General features: G+C 41.7%; 11 protein-coding genes across 11 annotated transcripts; 5 read left to right on the top strand and 6 right to left on the bottom strand.

Annotated features, from left to right (window-relative positions):
- Positions 1–1,704: 1,704 nt before the first annotated feature.
- Positions 1,705–3,138, top strand: STD1 (Std1p; the record flags this gene model as incomplete). The annotated part of the gene is made up of 1 exon (XM_022818739.1): positions 1,705–3,138. The coding sequence occupies one exon, from the start codon at positions 1,705–1,707 to the stop codon at positions 3,136–3,138; it is 1,434 nt and encodes a 477-aa protein (XP_022675376.1).
- Positions 3,139–3,993: 855 nt separating this feature from the next.
- DBP5 (ATP-dependent RNA helicase DBP5) lies at positions 3,994–5,418 on the top strand (the record flags this gene model as incomplete). Its single annotated transcript, XM_022818741.1, has 1 exon — positions 3,994–5,418. One exon carries the CDS (start codon positions 3,994–3,996, stop codon positions 5,416–5,418), a length of 1,425 nt encoding a protein of 474 aa, XP_022675377.1.
- Positions 5,419–6,125: 707 nt separating this feature from the next.
- On the top strand, positions 6,126–6,326 carry PMP3 (Pmp3p; the record flags this gene model as incomplete). The annotated part of the gene is made up of 1 exon (XM_022818742.1): positions 6,126–6,326. The coding sequence occupies one exon, from the start codon at positions 6,126–6,128 to the stop codon at positions 6,324–6,326; it is 201 nt and encodes a 66-aa protein (XP_022675378.1).
- A 742-nt stretch (positions 6,327–7,068) lies between these two features.
- On the bottom strand, positions 7,069–7,242 carry TOM6 (Tom6p; the record flags this gene model as incomplete). The annotated part of the gene is made up of 1 exon (XM_022818743.1): positions 7,069–7,242. The coding sequence occupies one exon, from the start codon at positions 7,240–7,242 to the stop codon at positions 7,069–7,071; it is 174 nt and encodes a 57-aa protein (XP_022675379.1).
- Positions 7,243–9,040: 1,798 nt separating this feature from the next.
- Positions 9,041–10,477, bottom strand: WHI2 (Whi2p; the record flags this gene model as incomplete). The annotated part of the gene is made up of 1 exon (XM_022818744.1): positions 9,041–10,477. The coding sequence occupies one exon, from the start codon at positions 10,475–10,477 to the stop codon at positions 9,041–9,043; it is 1,437 nt and encodes a 478-aa protein (XP_022675380.1).
- Positions 10,478–11,745: 1,268 nt separating this feature from the next.
- CUE5 (ubiquitin-binding protein CUE5) lies at positions 11,746–12,957 on the bottom strand (the record flags this gene model as incomplete). Its single annotated transcript, XM_022818745.1, has 1 exon — positions 11,746–12,957. The coding sequence occupies one exon, from the start codon at positions 12,955–12,957 to the stop codon at positions 11,746–11,748; it is 1,212 nt and encodes a 403-aa protein (XP_022675381.1).
- An 839-nt stretch (positions 12,958–13,796) lies between these two features.
- On the bottom strand, positions 13,797–14,666 carry GLO4 (hydroxyacylglutathione hydrolase GLO4; the record flags this gene model as incomplete). The annotated part of the gene is made up of 1 exon (XM_022818746.1): positions 13,797–14,666. The coding sequence occupies one exon, from the start codon at positions 14,664–14,666 to the stop codon at positions 13,797–13,799; it is 870 nt and encodes a 289-aa protein (XP_022675382.1).
- A 339-nt stretch (positions 14,667–15,005) lies between these two features.
- KLMA_30244 (WD40 superfamily family protein) lies at positions 15,006–17,597 on the bottom strand (the record flags this gene model as incomplete). The annotated part of the gene is made up of 1 exon (XM_022818747.1): positions 15,006–17,597. One exon carries the CDS (start codon positions 17,595–17,597, stop codon positions 15,006–15,008), a length of 2,592 nt encoding a protein of 863 aa, XP_022675383.1.
- Positions 17,598–18,197: 600 nt separating this feature from the next.
- Positions 18,198–19,358, top strand: KLMA_30245 (type II protein arginine methyltransferase; the record flags this gene model as incomplete). The annotated part of the gene is made up of 1 exon (XM_022818748.1): positions 18,198–19,358. One exon carries the CDS (start codon positions 18,198–18,200, stop codon positions 19,356–19,358), a length of 1,161 nt encoding a protein of 386 aa, XP_022675384.1.
- A 497-nt stretch (positions 19,359–19,855) lies between these two features.
- RSB1 (phospholipid-translocating ATPase RSB1) lies at positions 19,856–21,139 on the bottom strand (the record flags this gene model as incomplete). Its single annotated transcript, XM_022818749.1, has 1 exon — positions 19,856–21,139. One exon carries the CDS (start codon positions 21,137–21,139, stop codon positions 19,856–19,858), a length of 1,284 nt encoding a protein of 427 aa, XP_022675385.1.
- Positions 21,140–23,813: 2,674 nt separating this feature from the next.
- On the top strand, positions 23,814–26,099 carry GPT2 (bifunctional glycerol-3-phosphate/glycerone-phosphate O-acyltransferase GPT2; the record flags this gene model as incomplete). Its single annotated transcript, XM_022818750.1, has 1 exon — positions 23,814–26,099. One exon carries the CDS (start codon positions 23,814–23,816, stop codon positions 26,097–26,099), a length of 2,286 nt encoding a protein of 761 aa, XP_022675386.1.
- Between the last annotated feature and the right edge of the window lie 206 nt (positions 26,100–26,305).

Genomic DNA, 26,305 nt, shown 5'->3' on the forward strand with positions numbered 1-26,305 from the left:
ATAATATCATCTGAGACTCTGGAACTTTTGACGACCATGTCCGCTTTGTCCGCCTTGTCCTAGCTATTCACCATAGAAACAGACTGAGTGGTCCCGCTCATATAAAAAAGCAACGAGAAAAAAAGCGGGACAGAGAACATCCCCGTAGTTCCTTTCTGGACACTTTTGTGTGCCTCCACAGAAATTACCATACGTGCGGTCTTTTTTTTGTTTTTTGCCACTACTACTTCCTTTGTTGCCTGTTGGGAGTAGTTTTGCCGGAAGAGAGTCGCCCTTGTCCGCAGTCCTCTGCTGCTCCACTTTTATTTCCCCACAGAAAACATCACATGAACATGAACTAATTGGCCGACACGGAAAAACTACTACACGATTCAACGGCCGAGAAGTAAAGTTAAAATCCAAAACTAATGTGACGAAGCAAGGGACGGAGGGAAATGGTCTCCTGCTCACCGAACAATCGCGTGCGGGTGCGGGTGCCGAGAAAATCAGTTCAGCCTGGGTAGGTCTAGGCCTGCCCACACGCACCGGGAGCACCCAATCCAAGGTTCCCCCGGAGACCACCCACCGCCCGTAGAATCGAATGCCTCCCAGCAGCGAGCTAGCTAGCTGACTGACTGAACGAGTGTAGTAAGGCAAGGGCAAGGGGCGGCCGCGCGCGCACGCTTCATCCGGTCTCTATTGTTTATACCTTGGGTCTTTTGGTTTCTCTCCTTGTTTTTAATGTGTGTGTACGTTTTTTTTTCTTCCACTCTCGTTCTGGACTAACATGCGCGCACGACCATGTTTTTCCGTACCAGGCGTCAAGCTGCATAAACGCACATATATAAATAAAGGTACATAAGGTATATAACAAGCACATCTACGCCCAGCCAATAACCGCAAAGCATCCTTGAAAGCCATATATATAATTCTTATGCATTCACTTACCTATATATCCCGTTCTTGACACATTTCATCTTATTTTTCTCTTTTTTTTTACTTGTCTAATAAGATTTCCTCTCTCTTAATGTTATATATCTGTTAGTCCTTGTTTAATGTACTCTCTCTCCGCTTTCATATATTGACTACAACGCTATACACGACGCTACAATCGAAAAAAACGAAACACTGTCATTCATCATATAGGTTTTTGCTAACCGAAAAAAAAACTGAATAACAGATTAATTTTCAAATTCATCAATCATCACACTACAATTACAACTATTACTACTCTATTTGCAATCTTCCATCTTTTCAGCCACCCGTATCATATCATTTTCGATAATCATTTACGGATATATTCAAGAAAAAATTAACTAAAAACTGGCAAAGGAAAGGAAAAACACAAGAACGGGAAGGAAAAAAAAAAAAAAAAAGGAAATTTTATCTTTTTTTTACATCCATTGAAAAACAAAGGAAAAGGAATAATAGTTTAATTGTTAATATATTCCACTGAAACTGATTGTTCGCATAAAAACAAAGGTAAGGCAAGAATACTAGGACAGACAAGAGATACTGACTCTAGCGATAGCTTCCACCACACGAAAACACATAGTGAAGAACTTGTGTATTGTTTTCAGATACAAGAATCGGCTTTATCAAGAATTATTAAATTCTAAGTCATAGGTGTGAACTAATCTTTAAAACAGGAAAAAGAACAAGATCAGAAATAAATTATTTTATTGGTGAGAAAGGTCCTCAAGATAATACTATACGTGTTCGAAGATGTTCGTTTCACCACCACCAACCGTTTCGCAGCAGCAGTTGTTGCCAAACGTACTTACAAGGCGAAAGTCTAATGATTTAGCCACAATACCGGAGAACCCATCTGGTGGGTCACAGGACTCATTGCTTAGCAACGTAGGCAGTGGGAATACAAAGAAGGAGTTTGTGAATGCACCACCGGAGTTTGCCAACAGGGCACGTGACGAGATTAAGAAGAGACTTTTACAAAAACGCGGTGGAGCCGGGAGTTCTGGAAATTCCGGGAACCACGGTTCCGGCGTGAGATCCATGCACTCTTTCAGAAACCATGGGTCTTCAGCCGTGTCGTCATCACAGTCATCGGTCTATTCGGGAAACACATACAACTCGGATGCGGCATCTGTGGTAACGGGTATGACTGCATCGTCAGCAGCCCAATCATCCATATTTTCGGTTCCCTCTTTCAACACAGTATCGACGCAGCTTACGGAGTCATCATCCGTTATCGATGCTTACGATGCCAAGCAGCAGCAACAGCCTTTGACCATTACTTTGGAACAAGCGCTACCCACGATATTTTATGACATGTACAGCCCAGAGATCCTAATGAACCCACAAAATTTGATGAGTAACGGTAGACCAAAATTCACCAAGAGAGAACTTCTTGATTGGGACGTTAATGATATTAGATCATTATTGATCATCGAATCTTTAAGACCAGAGTGGCACGGCCAACTTCCGACAATAGCTTTCCAACCACTGCAGGCCGATGGTAGTATGGAACAAGAACCATATTTCCCACAATTCAGGTTCCAGCTCTTACCGCTAAACTCACCGGACGAGGTTATCATATCAACATTGGTCAGCTCTGACTTGTATATTGAGGCTAACCTCGACTACGAGTTCAAGCTAACGAGTGCCCAATACACCGTGAACTCCGCAAGGAGAAGACATGAAGAGCATATCGGTTACCATGAGCCGGTAATGCACTTATCGAAGCCCGAATGGAGAAACATTATAGAAAACTACTTGCTTAACATCGCTGTTGAGGCCCAATGTAGATTTGACTTCAAGAAGGCATGCTCCGAATACAAGAAATGGAAGCTCGAGCAGCTAAGGCAACAGGCCATCCAACAAAAACAAAGTTTCGTCAAGAAACCAAACATGCCTCCCCCATCGACTATTCCAAAAAAATCTAAGAACTCACTGCTACGGAGAGCTCTTTTGAGAAATTCGCAACTAAAAATTGAAGAGCAGCACGAATTAGAACTTCAACAGCAGCAGCAACAGATGCAACAACAACAAGCAAACGCTGTAGAAATTCCAACAAAGGTTTCATTAACTAAGGAAGAGAAGTCAATGGTCTGGTCCCATTGTCAGCTCCACGTTTACCAACGTCTAGGTTTAGATTGGACTCCAGACAATGTAAGTGCCAATAAAGTTGCAACCGATTAAAGCAGAATAAAATACGAAGATGAAGCATATCATCTCTATTTTATCACCATATTTTTTAACGTTATTCATTTCAAATCTTTTAATGAACTTGTCCTTTATTATTAGTAGTGACTATGTTTTACTTGCTTTCTGCCCAAAATTTTTCTCTCTTTACTACTAAAAGACAAAGTGAGCGAAAGACAGCAATTAAAAACAAGAAACTCACCAACATAAGGCAGGATAAGCTATTTTAACGACTCTTTGTGCTGAAGGATTAATTCCTTCGATACATTATTTAATATTCAAAATTTTTAACATCCCCTTTACTCAGAATTCTACGACTTTTATCTTCCCATTGTTATTTTATTTTATCCCCTTATAGTATTGTTTTGCTACGCTATATTCAGTTCAACTCGGCTAAGGTAGTTACTCTCAAGTGGATCAGCTTTAAATCCAACTAAGATGGGTATGCTTGAACCTTTTCTGATGCTCTCGAGCACTTCCAGCTCATTATTATTTTCCCCATTAATAGTTTATACATCCTCGTATATTTATATGGTTACATATCCATAAACCCGGGTAATGATATTTTTTTTTAAATATTTTGTTTTTCCTTTTTTTTTCACCTTCTCTGCAAAATGATCTTTTAGTTTGTTTGAATTTGTTTAGTTTAGCCTAGTTCAGTTTGAAGACCTTGAATTCAAAACAATCAACTAGATCATTTTGAAAAGAGAAGGCGTCAAAATTGTGTTTTAGTTATAATTGAGTATCCATTTCCAAGGTAATTTATTCATTATTTGTAATATTAAAAGCGTTTGAAGGTAATTTGAGCTTCAGAAACAGATTGACTAATTATCGATAGAAAAAAAAAAAAAAATGGCAGAATTGAGCAAACAGGCCAGCGACTTGATGGCTCGTTTGAACATCAAAGAACCTGGGAAGAGTGCAGCAGTGGAAGAACAACCAGAAAAAAAGCCAACCGATGTCTCAGAAAAAGATGCTTCCAAGGAAACTGAATCGAAGACTAATAAGGAACCTGAGACCAATGTCATCAATTCTGAGTACGAAGTTAAGGTAAATCTAGCAGACTTGCAAGCCGATGCCAATTCTCCATTATACAGTGTTAAATCCTTTGAAGAGTTAGGTCTATCGGAAGAACTATTAAAGGGTTTGTATGCCATGAAATTCCAAAAACCATCCAAGATTCAAGAAAAAGCTCTACCAATTTTGATTAGAGATCCTCCACATAACATGATTGCGCAATCGCAATCTGGTACTGGTAAGACGGCGGCTTTCTCATTGACGATGTTGACCCGTGTCGACCCCAATGTCAATGCTACGCAAGCGATCTGTTTGTCTCCAGCTAGAGAATTGGCGAGACAAACGTTGGAAGTTATCCAAGAGATGGGTAAGTTTACCAAGGTCACTACACAGCTCGTTGTTCCAGATTCCTTCGAGAGAAATAAACCAATCACCGCTAACATTGTTGTCGGTACACCGGGCACAGTGCTAGACTTGATCCGTAGAAAAATGTTAAGTTTGGGATCTATCAAAGTGTTTGTGTTGGACGAAGCAGACAATATGTTAGACAAGCAAGGTCTTGGTGACCAATGTATACGTGTCAAAAAGTTCTTGCCAAAAACATGTCAGTTAGTGCTATTCTCCGCTACATTTGACGACGGTGTCCGTCAATACGCCAAGAAAATCATCCCAACTGCCGTTTCACTTGAGCTACAAAAGAACGAGGTCAACGTCGATGCCATCAAGCAATTGTTCATGGACTGTGACAGCGAAGAACACAAATATACAATCTTATCCGAACTCTACGGACTCCTAACGATAGGTTCCTCCATCATCTTCGTGAAAACAAAGCAAACCGCAAACTTACTATACGCCAAACTAAAGAAGGAGGGCCACCAGGTGTCCATCCTACATGGTGACTTGCAAAGTCAAGAGAGAGATAGACTAATCGACGACTTCAGAGAGGGAAGGTCCAAGGTCCTAATCACAACAAACGTTTTGGCTCGTGGTATCGACATCCCAACAGTCTCCATGGTTGTTAACTACGATCTTCCAACATTACAGAATGGCCAAGCTGACCCATCCACATATGTCCACAGAATCGGCCGTACCGGTAGATTCGGCCGTACCGGTGTCGCCATCTCCTTCATCCACGACAAAAAATCCTTCGAAGTGCTTTCTGCCATCCAAAAGTACTTCGGTGACATCGAAATCACAAAGGTCCCTACCGATGACCCCGATGAAATGGAAAAAATCGTCAAGAAGGCCCTCAAGGCTTGATCTCTCTGATCATCAATCAAATCAGGCCCACCTAATTTTTTTGTCTTTCTATTTCCGTCTGCAGAAGTATAGACCGGGAAAAATTCCCAAACCCGGTATAGTCTACGTACATAGCCTACCTAATATTAGTACGTTATACTACTTGAGTGTGCGAATGATGGCACATGGCAAACCTCCTGCCACTGCTGCGTTCCTGAATCGGCATTCCGAAACCATTCTCGGGATCATTGCTATTGCCCTTTTCCGCAACTTTCCTTCCACTGTATATACGATGTAGCTGGAAACAAGAAACCCTTTAATCTAGAAAAAAAAACCACGTGATTTATATTGCTCCTCCTACATTATACCCTACTTTAGCAGCGAAATCGGAAAATCAGCCTTTTTTCTGGCAGCCAACAACCGTTAGGCAGTTTGGAAGAGCTAAAAGCCTTATAAAGGCGAAAAACAAATTAAGAGGTAGTTTCTAACCATCACATTGAAGAACACCCTTACTTGGAGAAAAGAACGGAATAGCTGTAATACAGACCAATCTTATCGAATATACACACACAGATATATACACACAATGGACTCTGCTAAGGTTATTAACATTATTATTGGTATGTTTCTCTGATATAAGATGGAAACCTTTAATTTTTGAGGAATATTCTCTCAACTCTTTCTATAATGGAAAAGAACCCATATACTAACATTATTATATTGTGTGAATGACACTCATCCGGTTCTCGGATAGGTGTTTCATTGTCTATTGCACTACCCTTGTTTGTGTTTTAGCCATTTTCTTACCACCAATTGCCGTCTTCATGGCCCGTGGTTGGGGTTCCGAATGTATCCTCGACATTGTTTTGACCATTTTATTCTTCTTCCCAGGTATGTTATATGCCTTGTGGACCGTCCTACAAGACTAAGCTGGTTTTGAACCCCAATCTCATGATAACATTCCCACGACTTTTAAGTTGTTCTCTTTAATTTTTAATACCTGACGTTCTGCAGCTGAACGAATAATCGAGCGAAAGATAATTAATAAATGGGGTATGAAGGCTTGTACCTAGCCTCCTCTGAGCAGCCTGTTTGCTAGTAGGATAGGTGAGGGAAAACAAGTCCGACTGTCCTATTAGAGTATATTATTATTTACCAAAGGAAAGCACTAATACATAAAAAAAAAAAAATGAAACTTTGAAGCAAAAACAAGGAGAAAAAAAATAGAACCAAAGGACTAACTCGCGACCAGTCTTCCGGATACCATTCCCTACGATATGTTTAGAGTTTGTAATACTTTTTATGTTTGTTGTACTTTTATGTTTTTCTATATTTTATTCTTCTCTTATTATTTTATTGTTGTATTTATTATTATACACACATATATATATATATATATACTACGTTTTGTCGATTCGGAAAAACTGCGGGGAGGACCCTGACCTACACCGACTTGTGATTTGTATAGCCCGTGAAAGGACCAGGACAGAATGTCGACTCAAAATGAGCACAATTATGCTATTATAATTCTTATTATTCAAGTATATACAGGCAACGACGACACATTTATCAGGTAGTACGTAAAGCAGAGAGAGTCTAGCAAAAACTCTTCAGATTGGTATAAAAAAATATCCGAGCCTAATTGACGGATGACAGCAAATGTAGCCGCATCTACAATTGTGGAGACAACATTTCAATCACAGAGGATTGGATGAATGCAACACCAGCAGCAAACAAAGCAGTGTGGACCAAAACTGGGAAAGCTGGACTTTGCTTGAATTGTTCGAATCTGGATTCTTTACCTGGAGCAGAGGCAGAAGGAGCAGCACCTGGGGCAGCGAACATCTTGTATGGTTATTTGATTTTGTTTGATTAGTGATGCAGCAACAAAAATTGTACAGCAAGACTAATATACGTGAGTTACGTAAATGAATTGGCTTTCAAACTTTATACAATGTGCGTATGTATTTTCTACATACATTATTACATTGTAGGTTGGAAAAAAAGAGTACTTCAAATTTTCGGACCACACCCTTCGTACAATATTACTATTACCCGGTATATTGAAATGATATTACCCGGAGTGGATCCGGGCAATCCATAAACGGATAGTTAAAAAATAAAAAAAAAAGCGTTCAGCTTTTTGTGGGTCCCCCCCTTACTGACCCTTGCAAAGAGATGCTCGTTAGCAAACAAGAAAATCCGAATTTAATTAGTTTGCAACGTTACTGTTGCATTAAAACTATGGCAGACACGCACACATAGTGCGTCCCCCTTTATCTTTTTTTCGATTGAGTATTTATTAATATCCTGTTATTGTTTTTATTTCCGTCTATATAGTGTAAAGCATCACGCTTTAAAAATCTTGGTTAGCTAAATGTACATAAAGATCAGATCGGATCAGACCGGGATAAGATCAGATAAGATCAGATAGAATTGAATTTGATAGCATTGGATAGCAAACTGAGGTCACAACTCGCCTCGATGAAACAATTTCGTTTGTCTGGATGGCATGTTGCGAACGCTTCGTTTTAGCCGACACCGCTCCAGTCCTTCGTTTGTAATTCTATATGCATATAATGAAAAATCGTAGAGGTAGAGTAGCACCATCGGGATGAGCAGCGTCCATGCCAGTGTCCTGCACATCAGCTGGAACACGTGCCATATGGAAAGTAGAGCATTTGTAGCAAACTGTATCATATCAGAGCTATATCTGCTGAGGCAACGCGATGAGATGAGATGATTAATCAACCAGGGAGCTGAGAAATGAAGAGAAAAAAAAAAAAAGAGAGAGATAGTGATCGCGATGATTTTTAACCTAACTAATAAAATAGGACAGGCAAGATCTCAAATGTATGTTTGTATACCTCACTTGTCTGTGTTCCTTTCACCAGGATCGTTTCGTTACCAGTAGTAGGCACACATAAACATGTGTGTGTATATATATACTTACAACTGATCAGCAAACAGCAGGCAGTAGGAGCTGAGCTATGTAACGATTCTCTGTCTTTTTCTATTATTTAGTTTTCAACTCCCTCAGAGAACCACGCTAACGGCAGTGTAACCTGGTATGTGTTCCACGCTCAAGGGGATTCTTATATCCGGATTGAAACATTTTATTTAGATTATGGCATCGCACACTTTTTGTTTATGTTTTTCTTTTCGTTTTCTTTTTCGTTTATGCTCGGAGAGGGACCATGTGACGAACATAGAAGAAGATGCGGCTGTGAAAAGGTGACGCACAACATTTGAAACTAGAGAATAAGACGAGGAAGGTGTTTGTGTTTACAGTTTCTGTTTATATATTTATTAGTCTAGTAACTCATAGTAGGGCGTGATGTGCGTGTCTAACTGATTAATATGTAAAGTTTTCAACGGTAAACTAATCTATATGTGTTTAGTCTAGTAGATTTGGTGTTTGAAACAGATACAGGACTGCTATATGTGACTTCTTCTTCGTGGTACAGGAATTAATTATAATTAACTGGGTTGGATCATCGAAATTATTATTTGTTATTGTTTTGTTGTTGGCGTGATGGAGTTGTTTTCTTTTTTTCTTGGTTTTCTCGTTCTTTGGCAACCTGGGTTTGGGATATATTAATATTATAGTAATTAGTCCGCGAAGAACTGTTCCTGTTACCTCTCACTGCATACCAATAATGGAGAGTTCTAAAGTCCACACCCTTCTGATGTGTATCTTGACGGGAATTTCAAATTTATGCACCTGCGAAGTGTCCTTGCTTACTTTCAAGACGCCGTTTTCAAACGTTGCTGGCAAATCAATGGCTAGGTTGATCAGTTCCTGGCTCCACCAACACTTTCTTGCTGGTTTCTTCCAGAACAATAGTAGCTTAGTATTAATCTCGGGCTTTGGAACAAGTTCGTACAACGTTGGTGGCTCGTTGGCCCGTTGTCTGGATGCGGATCTGTTTCTAGACCTGGATCTGGAGCGGACGTTGTCAGTTAGTACTGACAGCCTGGACCTGCGCTTGGTCTCCGTACGAGAAGCTGTTGGTGTAAGTTGCGTTGCCGAAGGAGTCTTTGAGAGAGGTGAAAATTCTGCACCGTTATTTGAGGATGCAATGCTCCGTTGGTCGTCTTCGTACTTTGCCTTGGCTTGAGCCACCATTTCTCTGAACTCACTTGTAGTCTCGTTGGCGATTCTGCAGAGAGATAACGAACTGATAACGGTTTTGTCTACTTCTTGGTACCTGTTACCCCATACCGAGTCTGGCTCAAACCCAGAAGAACAAAGCATGTCCATTAGATGCTGTTCTGCAGCCCCCAATTTCGGGGTGGTGGTGGTAGCGGCGCTGCTACTGGCGGCACTATTGTTACTGCTATTACTAGGAGACGCAGGGGTCGTAGTCGATGATTTTGCCGAGGACTTCTTCACCCGATTAGACGACTTCAAACCAAGAAACACCGACGTTTGTCCCAACAAATGACTGCCAGCAGCCATTTTGATCTGCATCATTATACCGTGTAGCAACGACTCCTTCTCTGAGTCTGTTGTCCCCTCCTCGTACTCTATGGCACACTGCGGAACACAGTAGTAGTCTAAATCCTCCCTAAGAACAATGATGCCCGGCTTCTCGTGCAAAATCTCAGACTCCTGCGACGACGATGAACTGCTCGAAGAGCCAAACCCAAAGAACTTACTTCCGCCCCCAGCACTCCCACCAGGAGGCTTCCGGTTGAATATCTCGTTCACGGGAAAGTTCAAGTAGTCGTTGTGCGCCTCGTTGTACACATCCATTATGTACTCGAAGCATTCCGTCGAGAAGGATGGGATGTACACCTCGTCTTCTGGCGTCAAGTTCGTGATAATTTGCCCATCCCTGGACATGAAAACACCACTGGGGAAAAGACAAAGCAATAGAGACTCCGGTAAAGACATCAATTGCGTACGCGTAATATAGTACGGCTTCTCTTGGATATTCAAATGAATCAATGTATCTTCCTCATTGTACTGTTCATAGTCAATATACGACCCATCTTGTCCAAGCAACGCACCAGCACCGCCCTGGTCGTCCTGGGACACCTGTGTAATAATCGACTGTGGTTGACCTTGGCTCATTTCTATCTAATATCTCTTTATCAACTGGTTCGTTTTCGCTACGATTTCCTTCCTTTCTACTCTTTATAACAATAATAAATCCAAAACGTATTTCAGCAGCCTTTTTTCCGTGTTTCAAACCTTCCAGTACGAAAATGCTACAGCTAATTCCGTCTAAAGCACCGCTCTCTGTTCCAAATCTTGCTCCCACGTACACAAACTGAGAGGAAACAATACAAAAGATTCACAGAGAAAAAAGAAAAAAAAGGAATAAAAGAGGCCTAGCGCGCGTTCCTCCGTTCTAAGTTCCCCTATATCCTATTATAGCACTCTGGATTGAATATTCCAACTGTTTCCAGTCCCGGTTAGCGGTCTACTATTCTGCTTTCTTCTTCTTTTATTCTCTGATTACATATATTTCTTATATCATAAGCTCAAAAACTATTACTACAAAGTAATGTTAACTTTCAGCGTTCTAACAAATTACTCAATCCATATAAAATCTTCAAGACGCATCGTAACAATTTTTTTTTTTTTTAGCCATGCTGGGCTATAAACATACTAACCCCGGGTAACGAAGCGTTCTGTGGGCCGCTTGCAAATCAAACCGTTTTTGTATGGTGAAGGGCGGGTTACAGGGGAGGACATGGCAGTATGTCTGGTGTGGTGTGCAGGTGTGTTGAACCAATTTTGGGAGAAGGTTTGCCTTGGCGCGGGTGGATCTTCTGAACAGTTGTTCCGGCTGGGAGGAATCGAGGATGTCGGGATGCCTGGATGCCTGGATGACGGAAAGGCCAGGGGATGTGCTGTGTTTCCCGTTTTTGCGGAGCCCTAACTGCTCTACTGAGCCCCGAAACAGAGCCTTGTTTTTTGCTGGGCAAAAATGGAAAGAGAAAAAAAAGAATATTAAAGAGAGTAGGAAATAAGACTAATGCTGTATAGAAGAGGTACTCTCCGTTGTGTAAGATGAAGCCAAGAGTACGAGTACGGTACGGGTACGGAGTACCGGGCGGCGTAACGGTTGGCATTCCCAGCCCCCTTTGCAATCTTGTTCAACTACACGTCTTTGAAGGCTCAAAGACGGTCGTTGATAGACTTCTCTCAACCTAAATGATGAGATACACCATTTTAACCTTATCTACATTATCTGAAAGTTTACTTTCAATTGAAGATACACATGTAACATTTAGCTGATTACCGTTGAGTGGAAGAAGTCTTAATAGGTACATTTTACATAGGTTAAGCTATATCAACAGCAGTTGTCCCTGGCTTGTCTTGTCTTGTTTTATTTATATGTCAAGGTCGGAGTCGACGACGATGTCGTTGTCTTCTAGGGTAATTGGGCCTGGGTCCTTGGAAGCAGTCTCTGGGGTCGTTTCCGTGGTGGCCTTTGCCTTGGTCTTGGTTGGGGATATGGCTTGTGGAGCGAAGGTCTTCAAAGGCGACCGATTGTGCTTCGTTCTTGCTTGTTCCGGAGTGTCTATGTACGTGGTTTCTGCCACGACATGCTTGCTCTTGGCTCTGGAAGGCAATTGTGGTGGCACATCATCGTCCGATCCGAAATCTAGATCCTCGTTCTCCAAGGTGATTCCTGCATTTTGCAATTTTGTTTGGTCATCCACGCTGTCGTCGCCATAGCGGTCGCCAAACGAGTTGAACTTCGACCGCGAGCTTCTCCCACCGACACTCTGTTCGTCAGAGCCTTCCTCGGTCAGATTCTTCTTGATCCCACTAAACCAGGTGCTGATCTTTTTACCTGTTTCTTGGATGTTACGGTTCAAGTTTTCGCGGATCTGGGGTAGGTCCTTCTCGACAAACGTGCTGAACATATCATCGCTGTCTTCGTCATAGTCTTCTGTGCCCTCTGGGGCTTGCGCACCCTGGCCGTACCTTCTCTCGTAGTCACGTTGACGACGTCTGATTCTACGCTCGCGAGCAGCCCTTTCCCCAGAGGAACGGCCGTGCTTGTTGTATTTCTCGTCTAATTGGCGAGCCAACAACTCGTCTTGCTCCAATTGCGACAGTTGGCGGGGTGTCTCCGGGTGTGCTTGCACAGGGGCATGCACTGGTCTCGTTGGCAATGATGCCTCTTTCTCGAATCCTGGATCTGAGAGGAACAACAACGCGTTGAAAGCTGGATCTAGCTGTCCCTGTGACGCAATCAACACTGCCTTCACATACTTCTCTTCTACACCGGGGAAAGCCTCCTTCAATTCCTTCAACATAGGATTCTCCTTAGGCTTCTCAATCTCCGAAGAGGTAGACTTCCTGCTTGGCAATGGAGGAGGCGCAGCCTCCTCTTCTTCCTCTTCCTTTTCCTCTTTCTCTTTCTGTTCTGCATCCTTTCCTGATTCTGATTTTTCGGTCTTCTCCTCAGTCTTCTCCTCTGGCTTATCCTCAACCTTCTTTTCTACCGTCTCCTCCACTCTCTCCTCTGGAACTGGTGTGGTGGCATCTACTGGCTCCACATCAATGGGCACGTCTTCAACCTTGTCACTCATCTTTAAAACAATAATACCACTAGGAAACCGAGTTCTCTACTTCCAATGGATACAAAAATATTCCCTATTGAACAGTAACGCGTTATGCTAAGTTCTGGTGACTCTTATGGTCTCTATATCGCTTGTTCTCTCCCTCTAATCCTTTCTCAAAAGCGCTTTTGAATAGGGGAACAGTAACTAGCTATTTGTTACATAGCCAAATCAAGGATCCTCTTTTTTCCATATTCCAAGACACTGGAGAAGAATTAAAAAAAAAAAAAAAAAAAAAAAAAGACATAAACATATACTGTTTACCCGGACACAGTTATGACCCGATTTTTTTAGGTTTTTTTTTTAGATTTTTTTTTTTTAGATTTTTCACTTCCTGACCAGACATATATAAGGCGATCAAAACTCTAGCTTATAACATCACTTTTGACATTCCCAATGTTATCAACGTTGTAAAATTAATAGCTAAAATTCGTTTGGTTTGGCTTGTCTTGTTTTATTGTTGTTTCCCTTCTTTTTGGTCTCAGCTCCTCGGAATCTTATTTATTCTCTGTCAAAGATCTTGGTGACTCGGGGTCCTTCTAACCTGAAACGTCACTGAGTGTGGACATCAGAGATATATTAAGTACCGAGAGGTATGAGGTTTAGGTGCAAAGCTGAGCCCTGTATGGGCAAAAATTGGTTCGTCCCATGGTTTTTGGCTTCGTGGGGGCAATAATATCACTATTATTTTCCCCTAATGATTCTTCAAGACTGCTTTGTATGAAACAAACATTCATGCTTTGTTTATTATATATTAGTTATGTATAAATATGGGCTGGTTACGTGGTTACTTTTCCCCTGTATTACTGCTATGCCCTGTTCTTTAGTTCTCTCAATTTGTCCATGACCTGTGCTCTGGTCCATGAGAGTTGGGAGTCGCCCACGCGTTTTCTTACTATTTTATCGTCTAGCCTCATGAACGGGTTGTATGAAAGTTCGTCTGCGAGCGTGAAGTGGCCGGTGGTGACCTCATTTGCATTGGCAAACGATTCTAACTCGTTGAAGCTCTTGTTGTCGGACTTGTTCAAGTATACGTTGTTCCGGATGAAGTGCACGTTGCCTGCCGTGTATTCGTGGCCCGGGTACACTTTGATCTTGTCCCAGTTGGTACGACCACCCGTATATTCAAGTAGATTGACGTTAAGTGCTTTGTCCATCTCTTCAGCAGTACCCTCGAAGAACCTGCCGCATCCACCGGTGAACAAAGTGTCACCTGTGAAAATTGCCTGTTCGCCGGTTTCTGTGTCTTGTACGTAGTAGCATATGGAATCCTGGGTGTGGCATGGCGTTCTGATGCACAAAATCTTAAGCTTCCCTAAGCTCGTCTCGTGCAGGTTATCTGGGATCTCATTGGCAATTGGAGAACGCTGCGAGCCAGCGATCACGTGCGAAACATTGCAACCCTTTTCCTTCAATGCAGCCAGCGTCGTGACATTCCCGCCAGCATGGTCATAGTGGTGGTGTGTGTTGACAATCGCCTCGATGGTCTTAATCTCATCGGTTGTCAAATCTTCCATGACTTCCAAGGTCTCCGCTGGGTCGATTAACCAGCTCTTCTTCTTATCGTTAGTGCTTAGCAAATACGAGTAGTTCACACCACCGGTGAGCCACCTCATTTTGATCGCTTTAACATGCATTCTTCTAGTACTTATTCTTGTGGCTACTAGGCCTCTAAGCATAACCTGTGGTCTAACCTTTGTGAGTACCCAATATCAGGCTTAAACGTTTCAGTTTGCCTAACGATGATCCCTTTTCTGTAATCCATGTAACTTTTATAGACGTTTTTCTTTTATTTTCTGCGATATTTCTGTCAGCAACATTGCCAAAGAGATGACTTCTCTAAGGATATAGGAATGACAATAACAAAAAGAAGGAAAGAATGAATGACTTTTGGGATTGGAAAATAACTGTTTGCTACGTGTTAGGATTGCAATTAATTACTATTATTATGTTTACAAACATTATACAACTTACGTAAATATGTCGTGCTTCCTCTTTCACTCACTCACACACACACTTCAATTCTGTAGCTTTGCCTCCACCAACTGCAGTAGTTTGTCACCAAAATCTTGGAGTAGGGTTTCCTGTGGCTCTAGAAGTGCATGAATTACAGACACTTCTTTGCGAATCTCGCCTATGTTTTCTACATTCTCATTGTTTGCTAATAGTCTTCTCAACTGCCGTAGTGTGTTTAAGATATTCTGGGAGTCAACCTTGGAGGTTATTAATTGGTTGGCAGGTATGATCCCTCTTCTGGGGGAACTACTAACAGGACTTTCTTTTCTTATTGGGGAGTACGATGGTGTAGGGTGTGTAAGCTTGACCGGGGATATGCCCTTGGGACTTTTCACCGGGGTGGATGGTACAGAGACTGTCATTTCGGTAAAAGCGCTACTAACTAAATCGAGATTTTCCGCCGTAGTTGCAGTTTCCGCTATATCTTCCTTTGTCTTCATTTCCCAAGAGAACAAGCACCCATTTCCTGTTACAGTAACAAACTTATTGGCGACGGTTGTCATGCCTATCACTGGATCCGCATGTGCATAATATTGGTTAAGACATTTACCAGTAACGAAACTGTAGCATCTAATAGCTTTGTCCAAGGATGACGAGCAGATAATTTGATCTTTTTCATTGTTGACGTAGAATTGGTTCACTAGGATCCCATCTCCTTGGTCATCCAGTAGACGAAGTACCCTTGGACTGGAGGTGTTATCCCTTTCGAATATCTGGATGCTTTTATCAGAACGTGACACTACAATGTCAGAATTTGTTAGTTGCAACTTCAAAGGAGAGTTTTTCACAGAAAGAATATTTTCTTTCGAAACATTTATCATATGGTCCACGATGTCAAGACGATAACACGATACTGTTCGATCACTGGATATGGTGTATATCTGATTATCAGAGATTTCTAACTGAATAATGTTCCCCTTGTTATCTTTGATCGTTTCGCAAATACACCACTCCCCGTCTACCAATTGGATAAAATTCATCGTTCTATCTCTACTGACAGTGATAACTACTTTAATTTGGTCTTTTTCAAAAATGTGTACGTCATTTATGGCAGAACTGTGTATATTTTCTTGGTATTCACATTCGTTTTCCTTATAGATTAACAATTTACCGGTTGAGTCTCCAACTACTAAGCGATTATCGGTTAAACTCAAATCAAGTGCTGTTATTTCTTCGCTGAGAGGTAGATCCGGCAGCTCGATGTCATATTTTGATAGTTCAAGACCATTAAATAGTTTTATATCACCTTTTTTGCTGGATATAACTGCCAAGTTTTGGTCTATCTTCTTGAATACGTTGATATCATTTAGCGAAGGATTTGATATTTGGTTGATACCTCCCTCTGTTATTACAGAGATCTCTCCCTTTGACGTACAATATAGCAACACATTATCGTCTAACAAAGACATCATTAGAATCCTTTGTTTGTCACGAGGACTGGTTTCCGGTTCGGTTAACTTTGTATCGAATAGCTTTGATTTAATCGGACTTGAGCTTCTGGAATTCAGACTACCTGTTGTTGGTCTTAACCTTTCTTGGTGATTTAGTATATGTGTGAGAGGAATGCTATCAACAGATTCATCATATGATAGCCATAGTTTATCGTTGTCCCAATCTACAAGAATGTTGTCGTATTGTTTATTGGAATCCAGTTGGAAGAAACTAATTAATGATCCATTTTGATACAATACTATCTGATAGGAATCAGTCAGAAAAAGAAGCTGATCTCCTCTTAAGCGCTCACAATCAATAAACGTAGATTCTATTAAAGACCCGAGAACGATGTTTTTCCCCTTTATTGCAGTTCTTGTTCTAGATATCGCCAGTTTACTATTAGCCGCGTTATTGGGGTTCTCAAATTTCCACACTTTTATCTGTCTAACTCCATATGTCACAAGTGCTGAGTCTTTATACCAATTGAGTCCTAGCACTATAGTGGAGTTTTTATTACTTGCAATTAGACGCACACCGTGGGAAGAAAGCTTCCAAATATGCAAAAAACCGTCATTGATAAGCCCTAGACTGGTAAAAATAGTGCTGTCCTCTGGGTGAAATTGTAATTGGGATATTCCATAGCTGTGTTGGTGGATAACAAAAACTGGGTAGTCATTAGAATCGGGCGCCATTGAGTAGAGTAGGATTCTAGGTTGATGTCCAGTTTCTCCTACGATCAAGAACTTTCCATCGTTAGAAAGACACAAACATGAGATATCTTTTATTCTATCTTTGATCTTGGATGGGGAGCACCTTGCAGGAGAAAGGTCAGATCCAATTGTGATAGTCTTGTCGGAATTTTCATCGGCATCATTCCATGTGTCACCCTTAATCACTATGCTCTGTTCAGGTTTTATCAATCCGTACTGATCTTTTGATAAACTAGCTGTAGAAAACACTTCTTGCCTATGAGATTTAGAAGAGGCACAAAAAAACCTTTGCTCGCTAACTCTCTGAGCCCCTAGATCTAGTCTTGCTACTACTACACCTCCAGAAGCGGCATATGCCACCAAATTCTTGGTTGTTGAGTAACAAGTCCGTGATTTTGATGACGAGCCAAAGATTCCAGATATCTTAAGATTGTCCAAAGGCTCTCGCATTGTTGTTGATACCACTAAACTTCAGTCTATATTTACTTGTCTGTAAGGCTGTGACTTTAACGTTAGTTTTGTGATCCGGGCCTCCCTATCTAGTCAATCCCTCTTAAAATACTTTATGAATCAAGTGTTTACGTATTTTTGGTTTTAGTTTTAGTGTTTACATTAAAAGTAATGCTTGTAACGTTTTTTCCTTTCAAAACCGATGAGATCATAAGGTGGACAAGGCAGGGTAGAACAAATTAGTGGATCTGATGCGCTTTCCTGTCACTTCTCAATGGCGAAAAACTTAGTGACCTACCATATATACTTTTCTGACTGATATTTGCCAATTCATCCGCTAAATATACATAAATTATGTATGACCAATCATAACATTATGATACGTTATATCTGTATCAAGCCAAAATGTTATGATGAGTTAATTATGTAAAAAGAGAGTAAATAATAACCCTGTCGCTCCTTCAAGGAAGAAGAACCAACATTCAGGTCAAGCTATTGTTTGATACTCTATAGTCTGATAGGAAGGCTGACGTTGGAGGGCTAACAGCTGTTAGTCGTTGGCATAAAGGCATACACATATATATTATCAGTTTCCCCACAATGAGCCAATTTTCAAGGGCAGCGTCCCTGCCGTTGCTTGAAACGGCGGAACTCCTTCGAAGTGGTTTACCAAAGACTAGATTTGGGGTTTCCCTAAGAGACTTTATCGAATGGAACAACATGATGAATGCTAGAAGTTATAACTTCTTCGCTAAAAGACCCACAAGACAACGAAATGAAGTGGGGAGGTTACAACCGTTGTTATCCCACTGTATGGCCAGATGGCTACATGTTGAGTACAAACTCAACTACTACCCATATTATGATCTGAATGTGGTAAGTATATATACAGACTTGCATGAAGCTATTGAGAATGCGGAACAAACCGTAAATTACTTCAAGAATTGTAGTAACGACGATGTATATGGAAGGCTAAACTATTACTTGGTGCCTCTTTACGACACCACAACGGATGCAAAATCGCTAGCCCGGCCACCAAGTAATCCCAAGATAAGAATAATGAAGGAAGGAATACTTTCCAATTACGGACGCTATAAGATTGAGGATCCTGTGTTTGTGACCATGGTAAACGATGTGATCAAGTATTTGCCCTGTGATCTTGTGCAGTACAACGACGATCTGAAGAAATGGCAACAGGCGTATATTGAGTATGATCCTGTTGACGGATTCATCAAACAAGAGTTCCGTGAGATGGATTATTGGTGCCATATGACTGCAAAGCTTTTGCAACTTGACCAGGGGTACCAGGGAAGTGAGTTATACATCACTACCAGATTGGTAAACCTATTCATGCAGTTGCACCAAACGCTGCCTGAACACAAACTATTTATCATAGACGATCCTCAGCGATGGTTGCCCAGTGTTTCTACCATTATCAAGATGATGATGGGATGGAAGACCTACCCAATAACGCAAGCAAACATTTCTACAGATTTGTACAAACCCTGGAATAAGGAAAATTTTCCTAGGAGAGAGAGTTCAACCTTCATTACAGACTTTTCGCAAGTCAAGAGCTTGTATACGGAGATCACTGAGGGATCGAAGACCTTGGAAGCACAGGATCTTCGAGATTTTGCGAATGAATGGATGGACGTTAAGGAAAGTATAGAATTAATGGACAAGAGCGGGATGAGCGCGGAATATGTCAAAACATCTTTCCAACCACTAAACGAAACAACGCTAGGAGTGATTAGAGGCTAGCCTTATACTAGGACCCTTACTTCGTCGTCGTATATTGTACGAGTGTCTTGGCGTGAAACGAAGCCGCAAGACGACAACAAAACAAAACAAAAAAAAAAAAAAAAAAAAAAAAAAATATAACATAGCACAGCACATACGTATCTTGGGAACGATGTGTTTGTAAATATAGTTTAAGTTGTATATTAAAGAATAATTAAACGAATAAGATGCACTTTGTTTATATAAGGAGGAACTCTAGAACCCTGGAGTATTTAAATAGAGGCCCGTGAGGCTTCCGAATATGAAAATAATTAGAACGAACCTGAGTAGCTGAAATGTTTATTTGTACTAACCAGAGCCAGAAATAGAACCAGAGCCAGAACTAACAGTCATATAAGATAACAACAGTATGTGATAATGGCATGAAAGGTACGTTTTTGTTTATTTGTATTATTAAGAAAGGGAAGGAATGAATGAATGAATAAGGGTAGGGGATAGAGAGAGAGATCTGGAGAGATCTAGAGAGTAGCATTATTAAAATTTAGGTTGCTACTGTTTCTTGGTTGTTGTTGTAACTCATGACTCTCTCTGTCGTCGTCATCTTCATTGTTTTCGTTTGAATCTTCGTTTAAGTTACGCGTGAAAAGACCATCATCCTGTTCGATTGGGATGGTGGTGACGTCTTCAGAGTCCTTTTGCTTCTTTCTTCTGAAGACGCTAGACAATACACCGCCGCCGCGTTTTGGTTCTGTCTTTTCTTCTGTGTTATTTAAATCGTTGCTTTCGCTGGTGGAGTGGATCGATTCTGGGTCGGCGTCGTCAATGTGGTTTCTGCCCTGTGCCGTGACTGGGATGAACAAGTGTCTACCCATGATGGCGAACCCTGGGTGCCAGATGGACAAGATCAAAGTAGCGAACGAGACCATCAAGGCATCCAAAGCAATGAAGAACCACTCGTGAGAAATCAAGTAACCGGTCCAACCCTCGGCCAACTCGCAAAGTCTGTAAATACAACGGATGTAGATGAAAACTGTGGCGGCAGTGATGGCAAGAATAAAGTAGCGGAAAGTCCAACGCTTTCCGTCTCTGATCATGGCATACTTTGGTCTGTAGAGGTGATCGATTTCGCTCTGTTTGACCTTCCATAGGGCGCCCCATTTCCAGACGGAGACACCCAAGTACTCGGCTCTTGTTTTGACGAAGATCTTGAACAGGAAATCGAAAAACAAGTACAAGAACGCACTCATAGAAGCCGTTTGCACAGCAAGACCGGCAACAAAGATATGACTACCAGTTTCCGAAGCGGTACTGTCGTTGATAGTACTAGCATCCATGGCACCACCGGCAGCCTGGATAGCCAACGACACGATATCGCACGCAACGAAAATGTATGAGTACATTAACGGATTCGGCAAGAGCGCAAACTGGTGCCCGTATATCTCAATCAACTTGGCCAACTGGAAATATATTCCGGCCATCGAAAACACCGGCGCAATCGTCAAACAAACCATCTGCAACACATAGTAATCAGACTGATCACCACCGTGCTGATGAGACAACGCTCTACCGATATACCCAAGAACTTCCAAAATACATGCACACATGAACGAACCACCGAACCACCACTGTTTCGTGTACACGCAGGCCCATGTGTGGTACAATAGAAATGCAAAAAAGATACCTGCCATCGCACTGTTGAAACCCAACTTAGGCAAGGGACCCGAATAATACGAGTCCGTCGTAGTCGCTGCTGCGGCTGCTGCAATCACTGGCGAAGCTATATCTCTAATCGTCTGAGACATGCTTTGTAAGTGTTATATTATTATGTTATGATACTATATTTCCCTTGTATCTACTATGCTTCGGTTCTCACACAACTAGAAATTTTTTTCTTTCTTTCTGTATCAACGGTTGTTGTTGTTGTTATTATCCGACTCACACCTCGAATTCCTAGGTTATTTCCTTTTATCTTCTTGCCTTTAAATGTAAAATGAAATAAAATCCAAGTAAATGCTAGAAACGTAAAAATAATAATAAACTATTACTAAGTTCGCTCTCCCAGTACTAAAACCCTGATGATGCCAACTGCCAAGAAACACACCAGGAAGAAAAATGCTACAAAGTGCCTCCATTAAATAAGCTTCGAACGCAAATCCAAAGGACTAATCACTAACGCCAGTTGGAAGACAAAAAAAAAAAAAAAGACGCAGCTGCTGCATCATCATCACAGGCTAATCAAAGGAACTGAAAGAAAAAAAAATAACAAAAACAATAAGGGATCGTGCAGGACACAGTAACGCCCTGGGATATCCGATAGCCACAATGCGCAGTAGCAGGTTTCAGCCATTTGCTTCGATTTTATCAGCCCCTTCCGAGCCTGTCTTAGCTATCACACACACAAGACCCGTTTTACTCAACAGATCAAAAACTCAAATTACGAAACAAGAAAAACATACATACATACATACACAGACATAGCCATTGTCAATGGCAACTTTGACCCACTTTCGCACTGCCCACTCACTCACTCACGCTCATATTACTAACTAACAAGAACTGGTAGGGTGTAATAAAGAGAAAGAAAGATAAACCGTGTGTATGTGTTCGTTCTGTTTCTTCTAGGGCATGGGGTCTAGAAATTCAGGGTCGGGTCGGACAAAGTTGTTTCGTCAGTATATCAGCCTGCGAGTTAGTAATAGCGCGCGCGCTCTGTATAGTTTTCAACAGGTGAGTGAGAGACAGAGAGAGAAAGGCCCGTCCAGGGAACCCGGTCCTACTAAGATTGCGGTAGTGGATGAGAGAGAAGATGGGGGGGACGTTTTTTTTTTGTTATTGTTTGTTCTTCTTCTTCGAAGAAAAGAAATTGAACAGTGAATCACGCGCAGCAGATGTGATTCCTGTGGGTCTTGTCTTGTAATTAGGATTTATGCAAGTTTATGTGCTATTTTCTTGGTTTTTTTTGTAAGGGCAGACTACCTCTGCGGTGTTTTCTGTGAAGATACATATGAGTTGGAGTGTGAGGCTGTGCCCTTTTTTTTTAAATATTTTTTTTTCTTTCTTTCTTTGTGATGTTTTCTGTTCCTCGGAAGCAGTTTTTGTGGGAAAGAACGGTGCCACGGCAGTACGGCGGTAGCATTTTGCTAGAAAAGGGTGTAGGAGGAGTCAAACAAACACACATTTTTGAGATACGTAGAAAAACAGTGGGGTCGAATGTATCGGTTTCAACCAAGATTTTTATCGTTCCGTGGAATGGAATAGTCGTGGTATTTACTAATTTACTTACTTACTTCTTGCATAACGTTACACAGGGCCCAAGTGGTGGGGTGGGAAGAGGTAATTTTTGCAATGCTAGCCGCGAGAAATAATGGCACACTTGGGATAGGTTGTGTTGAAGTGTTTCTGAGGTGATCTATCTATCTCACCCACCCACACTCAATAACTCATTTACTCAGTAGTTACTTTATCCATGTGTATGCCTGCGGTACTTGCGGCGTTAGCAAATGGGGCAGAGAATAGAAAGGAAATTTCTTTCTGGTGAGACAAACGCAGAAACTAACGCAGCAGCACATTGTTTCCGGAGCTCACCAAATCTCATTCCACGGGACGATCCAGTAAACCGTACCCCTGCAGCTGCTGCAGCTGCTGCGTGTTTTTTTTTTTTCGTCCCCTTCTCTCCCGGAATGGAGAGAAGGAGAAATACCCTCCTTGCCCTCGGCTAGGCTAGGCCAGGCCAGACTACCCACCACACACACACCCCCTCTGTTTCCTCCTCCTGCTCGGTTTTTGTGCTCAGACGCCCCTCAGCCAAGGCCCCTCCCTTACCTACCCCAAAATGGAGAATGCTCTACAAAGAATTTACATTGAAAATTGAAGGAGAAAAAAAAAAAATTGAAGAAAAAACTGGAAACACCGGTCGATCGTCCACGTGACCTCGCTCCTCGAATTACTTCCCAAAGAGGAAATTTTCGAGGATTTCCCATTCCCGTAAGATTTGCCTTTCGCATTTAGATTGAGCATGTTTTTCGTAAAGTAGAACATGGAAAGATGAGAACAAGAAAAAAAGTTTAAAGCTGGGCTGTGCGCAGGCACAGCCCAGCCAGTGGCTAGGCTGAACCACCGGTATCAACTACTAGCAGTTTCCTAGTACGCTAGTGTGTAGCTTCGATACGGTTTTCTATTTTGACTTTTTTTTTTTTTATTTGATTTTCTAAACATCACTTATTTTTTTGTTGAATAATATTTAATTTGTCATAGATACGCTTACACACTTGGTCTATGCTTCCCCTCATCTCGCTTATAAAGTGCCTGATAAACGTCTGATAAGTCTAGGCCCGGGATCTCAGTACTCAGTGCAACGGCTAGCAAAGTAAAGTAAAGTAAAGTAACGTATTGTAACTTAAAGTATAGGCAAAAAGAAAGAAAAAAAGGTACTAGCAGTAGTAGTAGTGGTTTTCCTACTCTCACAGAAATAATAGAATGGCAATAGCAGCAAAAGACCTATATGCAGACCCTAAGTTCCACAACGATTACTCGGGTCTCACGTACAACTTTCGAACATGGCTATATGACGTTGCAGTGTTTGTGTTTGACGTAGTGTTCACGATTTTCTTTAGGGAAATCAACGTTCGGGGCACGTATCATTTGCCCAAAAAGGGTACTCCAACTATACTCGTTTGTGCGCCTCATGCGAACCAGTTCATCGACCCATGCCTAGTGATGTCGCAGACCAGGAAGGTTCCCGGTTCCCGTTCCAGACAAACATGTTTTGTCACAGCAGAGGGTCCGATGAAGAAGAACAAGTATGTGAAATTGTTTGGGTCGTGGACCGGAGCGATTCCCGTGGCTAGGGCTCAGGATAATTTGAAGCCGGTGGACCCTGCAATTAGATTGTGGGTTCCCGATTATGAAAACGACCCAACACTGGTGAAACTTGTTTCCGTGGAGCCAGAAAGGGTTCCTGTTGAGGCATCGCGCAGATTCACTGCAAAGTCCCTGCTTGGCTTGCAAAACTACTTGAGCAATGCTCAGATCGAGGCTGTGATCGACGATGAAACGATAAGGCTTCGCAAGCCATTCGCTGACAAAGAATCTGTGAGAAAATGCATTAGCGAGCCAAGGCCTTTCATGTACGCTGAGAAAATCAACAACTCCACGGTGTTCGAAAATGTGTTCAACCATTTGCATACTAAGGGCTGTGTCGGAATCTTCCCCGAGGGCGGGTCCCATGATAGACCATCCTTGCTTCCAATCAAAGCTGGTGTCGCTATCATGGCATTGGGTGCCGTCGCTGCAGACCCCACCATGGAGGTCCACATCGTGCCATGTGGATTGCACTACTTCCACAGGCACAAATTCAGGTCCAGAGCCACTCTTGAATATGGTGAGCCCATCGTTGTTACTAAGGAAATGGGGGCGGAGTATAGCAAGGATCCCAGAGGAGCTGTATCCACCCTTTTGAAAACCGTGGAACAGGCTCTTTATTCTGTAACGGTGAATGCTGAGGATTACGAAACTTTGGTTGCAGTGCAAACGGCAAGACGACTCTACGACCCTTCGAAATGGTTGGATCCCAATATTGCAAGATACTCAAGCAATGGTGGCTCTGGCCACGAGAGAATACCATTGTCGGTAGTCGTCGAGATGAATAGAAGGCTCTTGTTAGGATACTCCAAATATAAAGACGAACCTCGTATTCAACAACTCAAGAGGGATATCCAAAAGTACAATTCCATGCTCTTTTCAATGGGTTTGAAGGATCATCAGGTCGCGAAATTGCAACCAGGAGACAAGAAATGGACTGTGCTGATGACCCTGTTGTTCAGAGCCATCCAGGTCTACTTTATGGTTCTTCTGGCGTTGCCCGGGACCATATTGTTCAGCCCAATCTTTTTGACATGCAAATACTTTTCTCGTAAGAAGGCCCTTGAAGGGCTCAGAAAGTCTGCCGTGAAGATAAAGGGCCAGGACTTGCTCGCTACTTGGAAAATCGTCGTCGCACTAACTATGGCACCAACATTATACCTTGTCTATTCATTGATCATGGTATATCTGACCAGAAAATACCCATCGATATACGACTGGTTAACGGTTCCTCATTTCGTCTTCAATAGCAAGGTATTGTACTTCTGCCATTGCTATTTCGTTTTGATGCTAACGACGTACATTAGCTTCAAGACCGGTGAAAAGGGTATGGACATCGTTAAGTCACTACCACCATTACTTGTTTCATTATTCTATCCTCAGAGAACGTGTAAGAAGATAAAGGAAACCAGAACGAAGTTAAGTCAAGACGTCACATCAATCTGCAATGACTTGGGCCCAACCGTATTCCCTGATCTTATGCCAAAGAGCGCTCCAAGCGAAAATAAGGAGCAAGAAGGAGAAAGGGAAACCAAAGTGGAAATGGAACCTAGGCAAGATGCAGAAGCGAAGCATAAGGAAGAAAAAGAAGACGAAGACAATGATAATGATAATGATAACGACAGCGACAATGATAATGACAATGACAATGACAATATTTCAAGCTTTAGAAGCCGTGCGTTGTCAATTGGTTCTGTAGATTCGAGAGCCTCAAATGCTCTATCGCAGGTTAACTCCAGAGGATCTTTGACTGATGTGCCCATTTTTTCTGAGGGTTCTCATGCAAATCTAATAACTGAAGTAGAATTCTCTGAGAATCCTATTAGCGTTGAGCCACGCAGCATACATTCCACAATATCTTCATTGATAATGAAGCGGAGATGGAAGAATAAGGAGGAGTAATTAATTCACAAGGCTAGTTTGAAGCAAGATTCTCGTCCACATTTTTTCATCATGTTTTAAACTCTTTCTCGTTCATGTTTTTTTGTCCTTTCAACAGTATATATACATCTATATAGTATTAGTTCACAACCCATGTCTCAAAGACATAGATTAATTCAATTGAATTTGATTATTGACTTCTGTCACATAGTTGTCCAGAGCTTATG

This window comes from Kluyveromyces marxianus, chromosome 3 (assembly GCF_001417885.1).
Source record: "Kluyveromyces marxianus DMKU3-1042 DNA, complete genome, chromosome 3".
Lineage (NCBI taxonomy): Eukaryota > Fungi > Ascomycota > Saccharomycetes > Saccharomycetales > Saccharomycetaceae > Kluyveromyces > Kluyveromyces marxianus.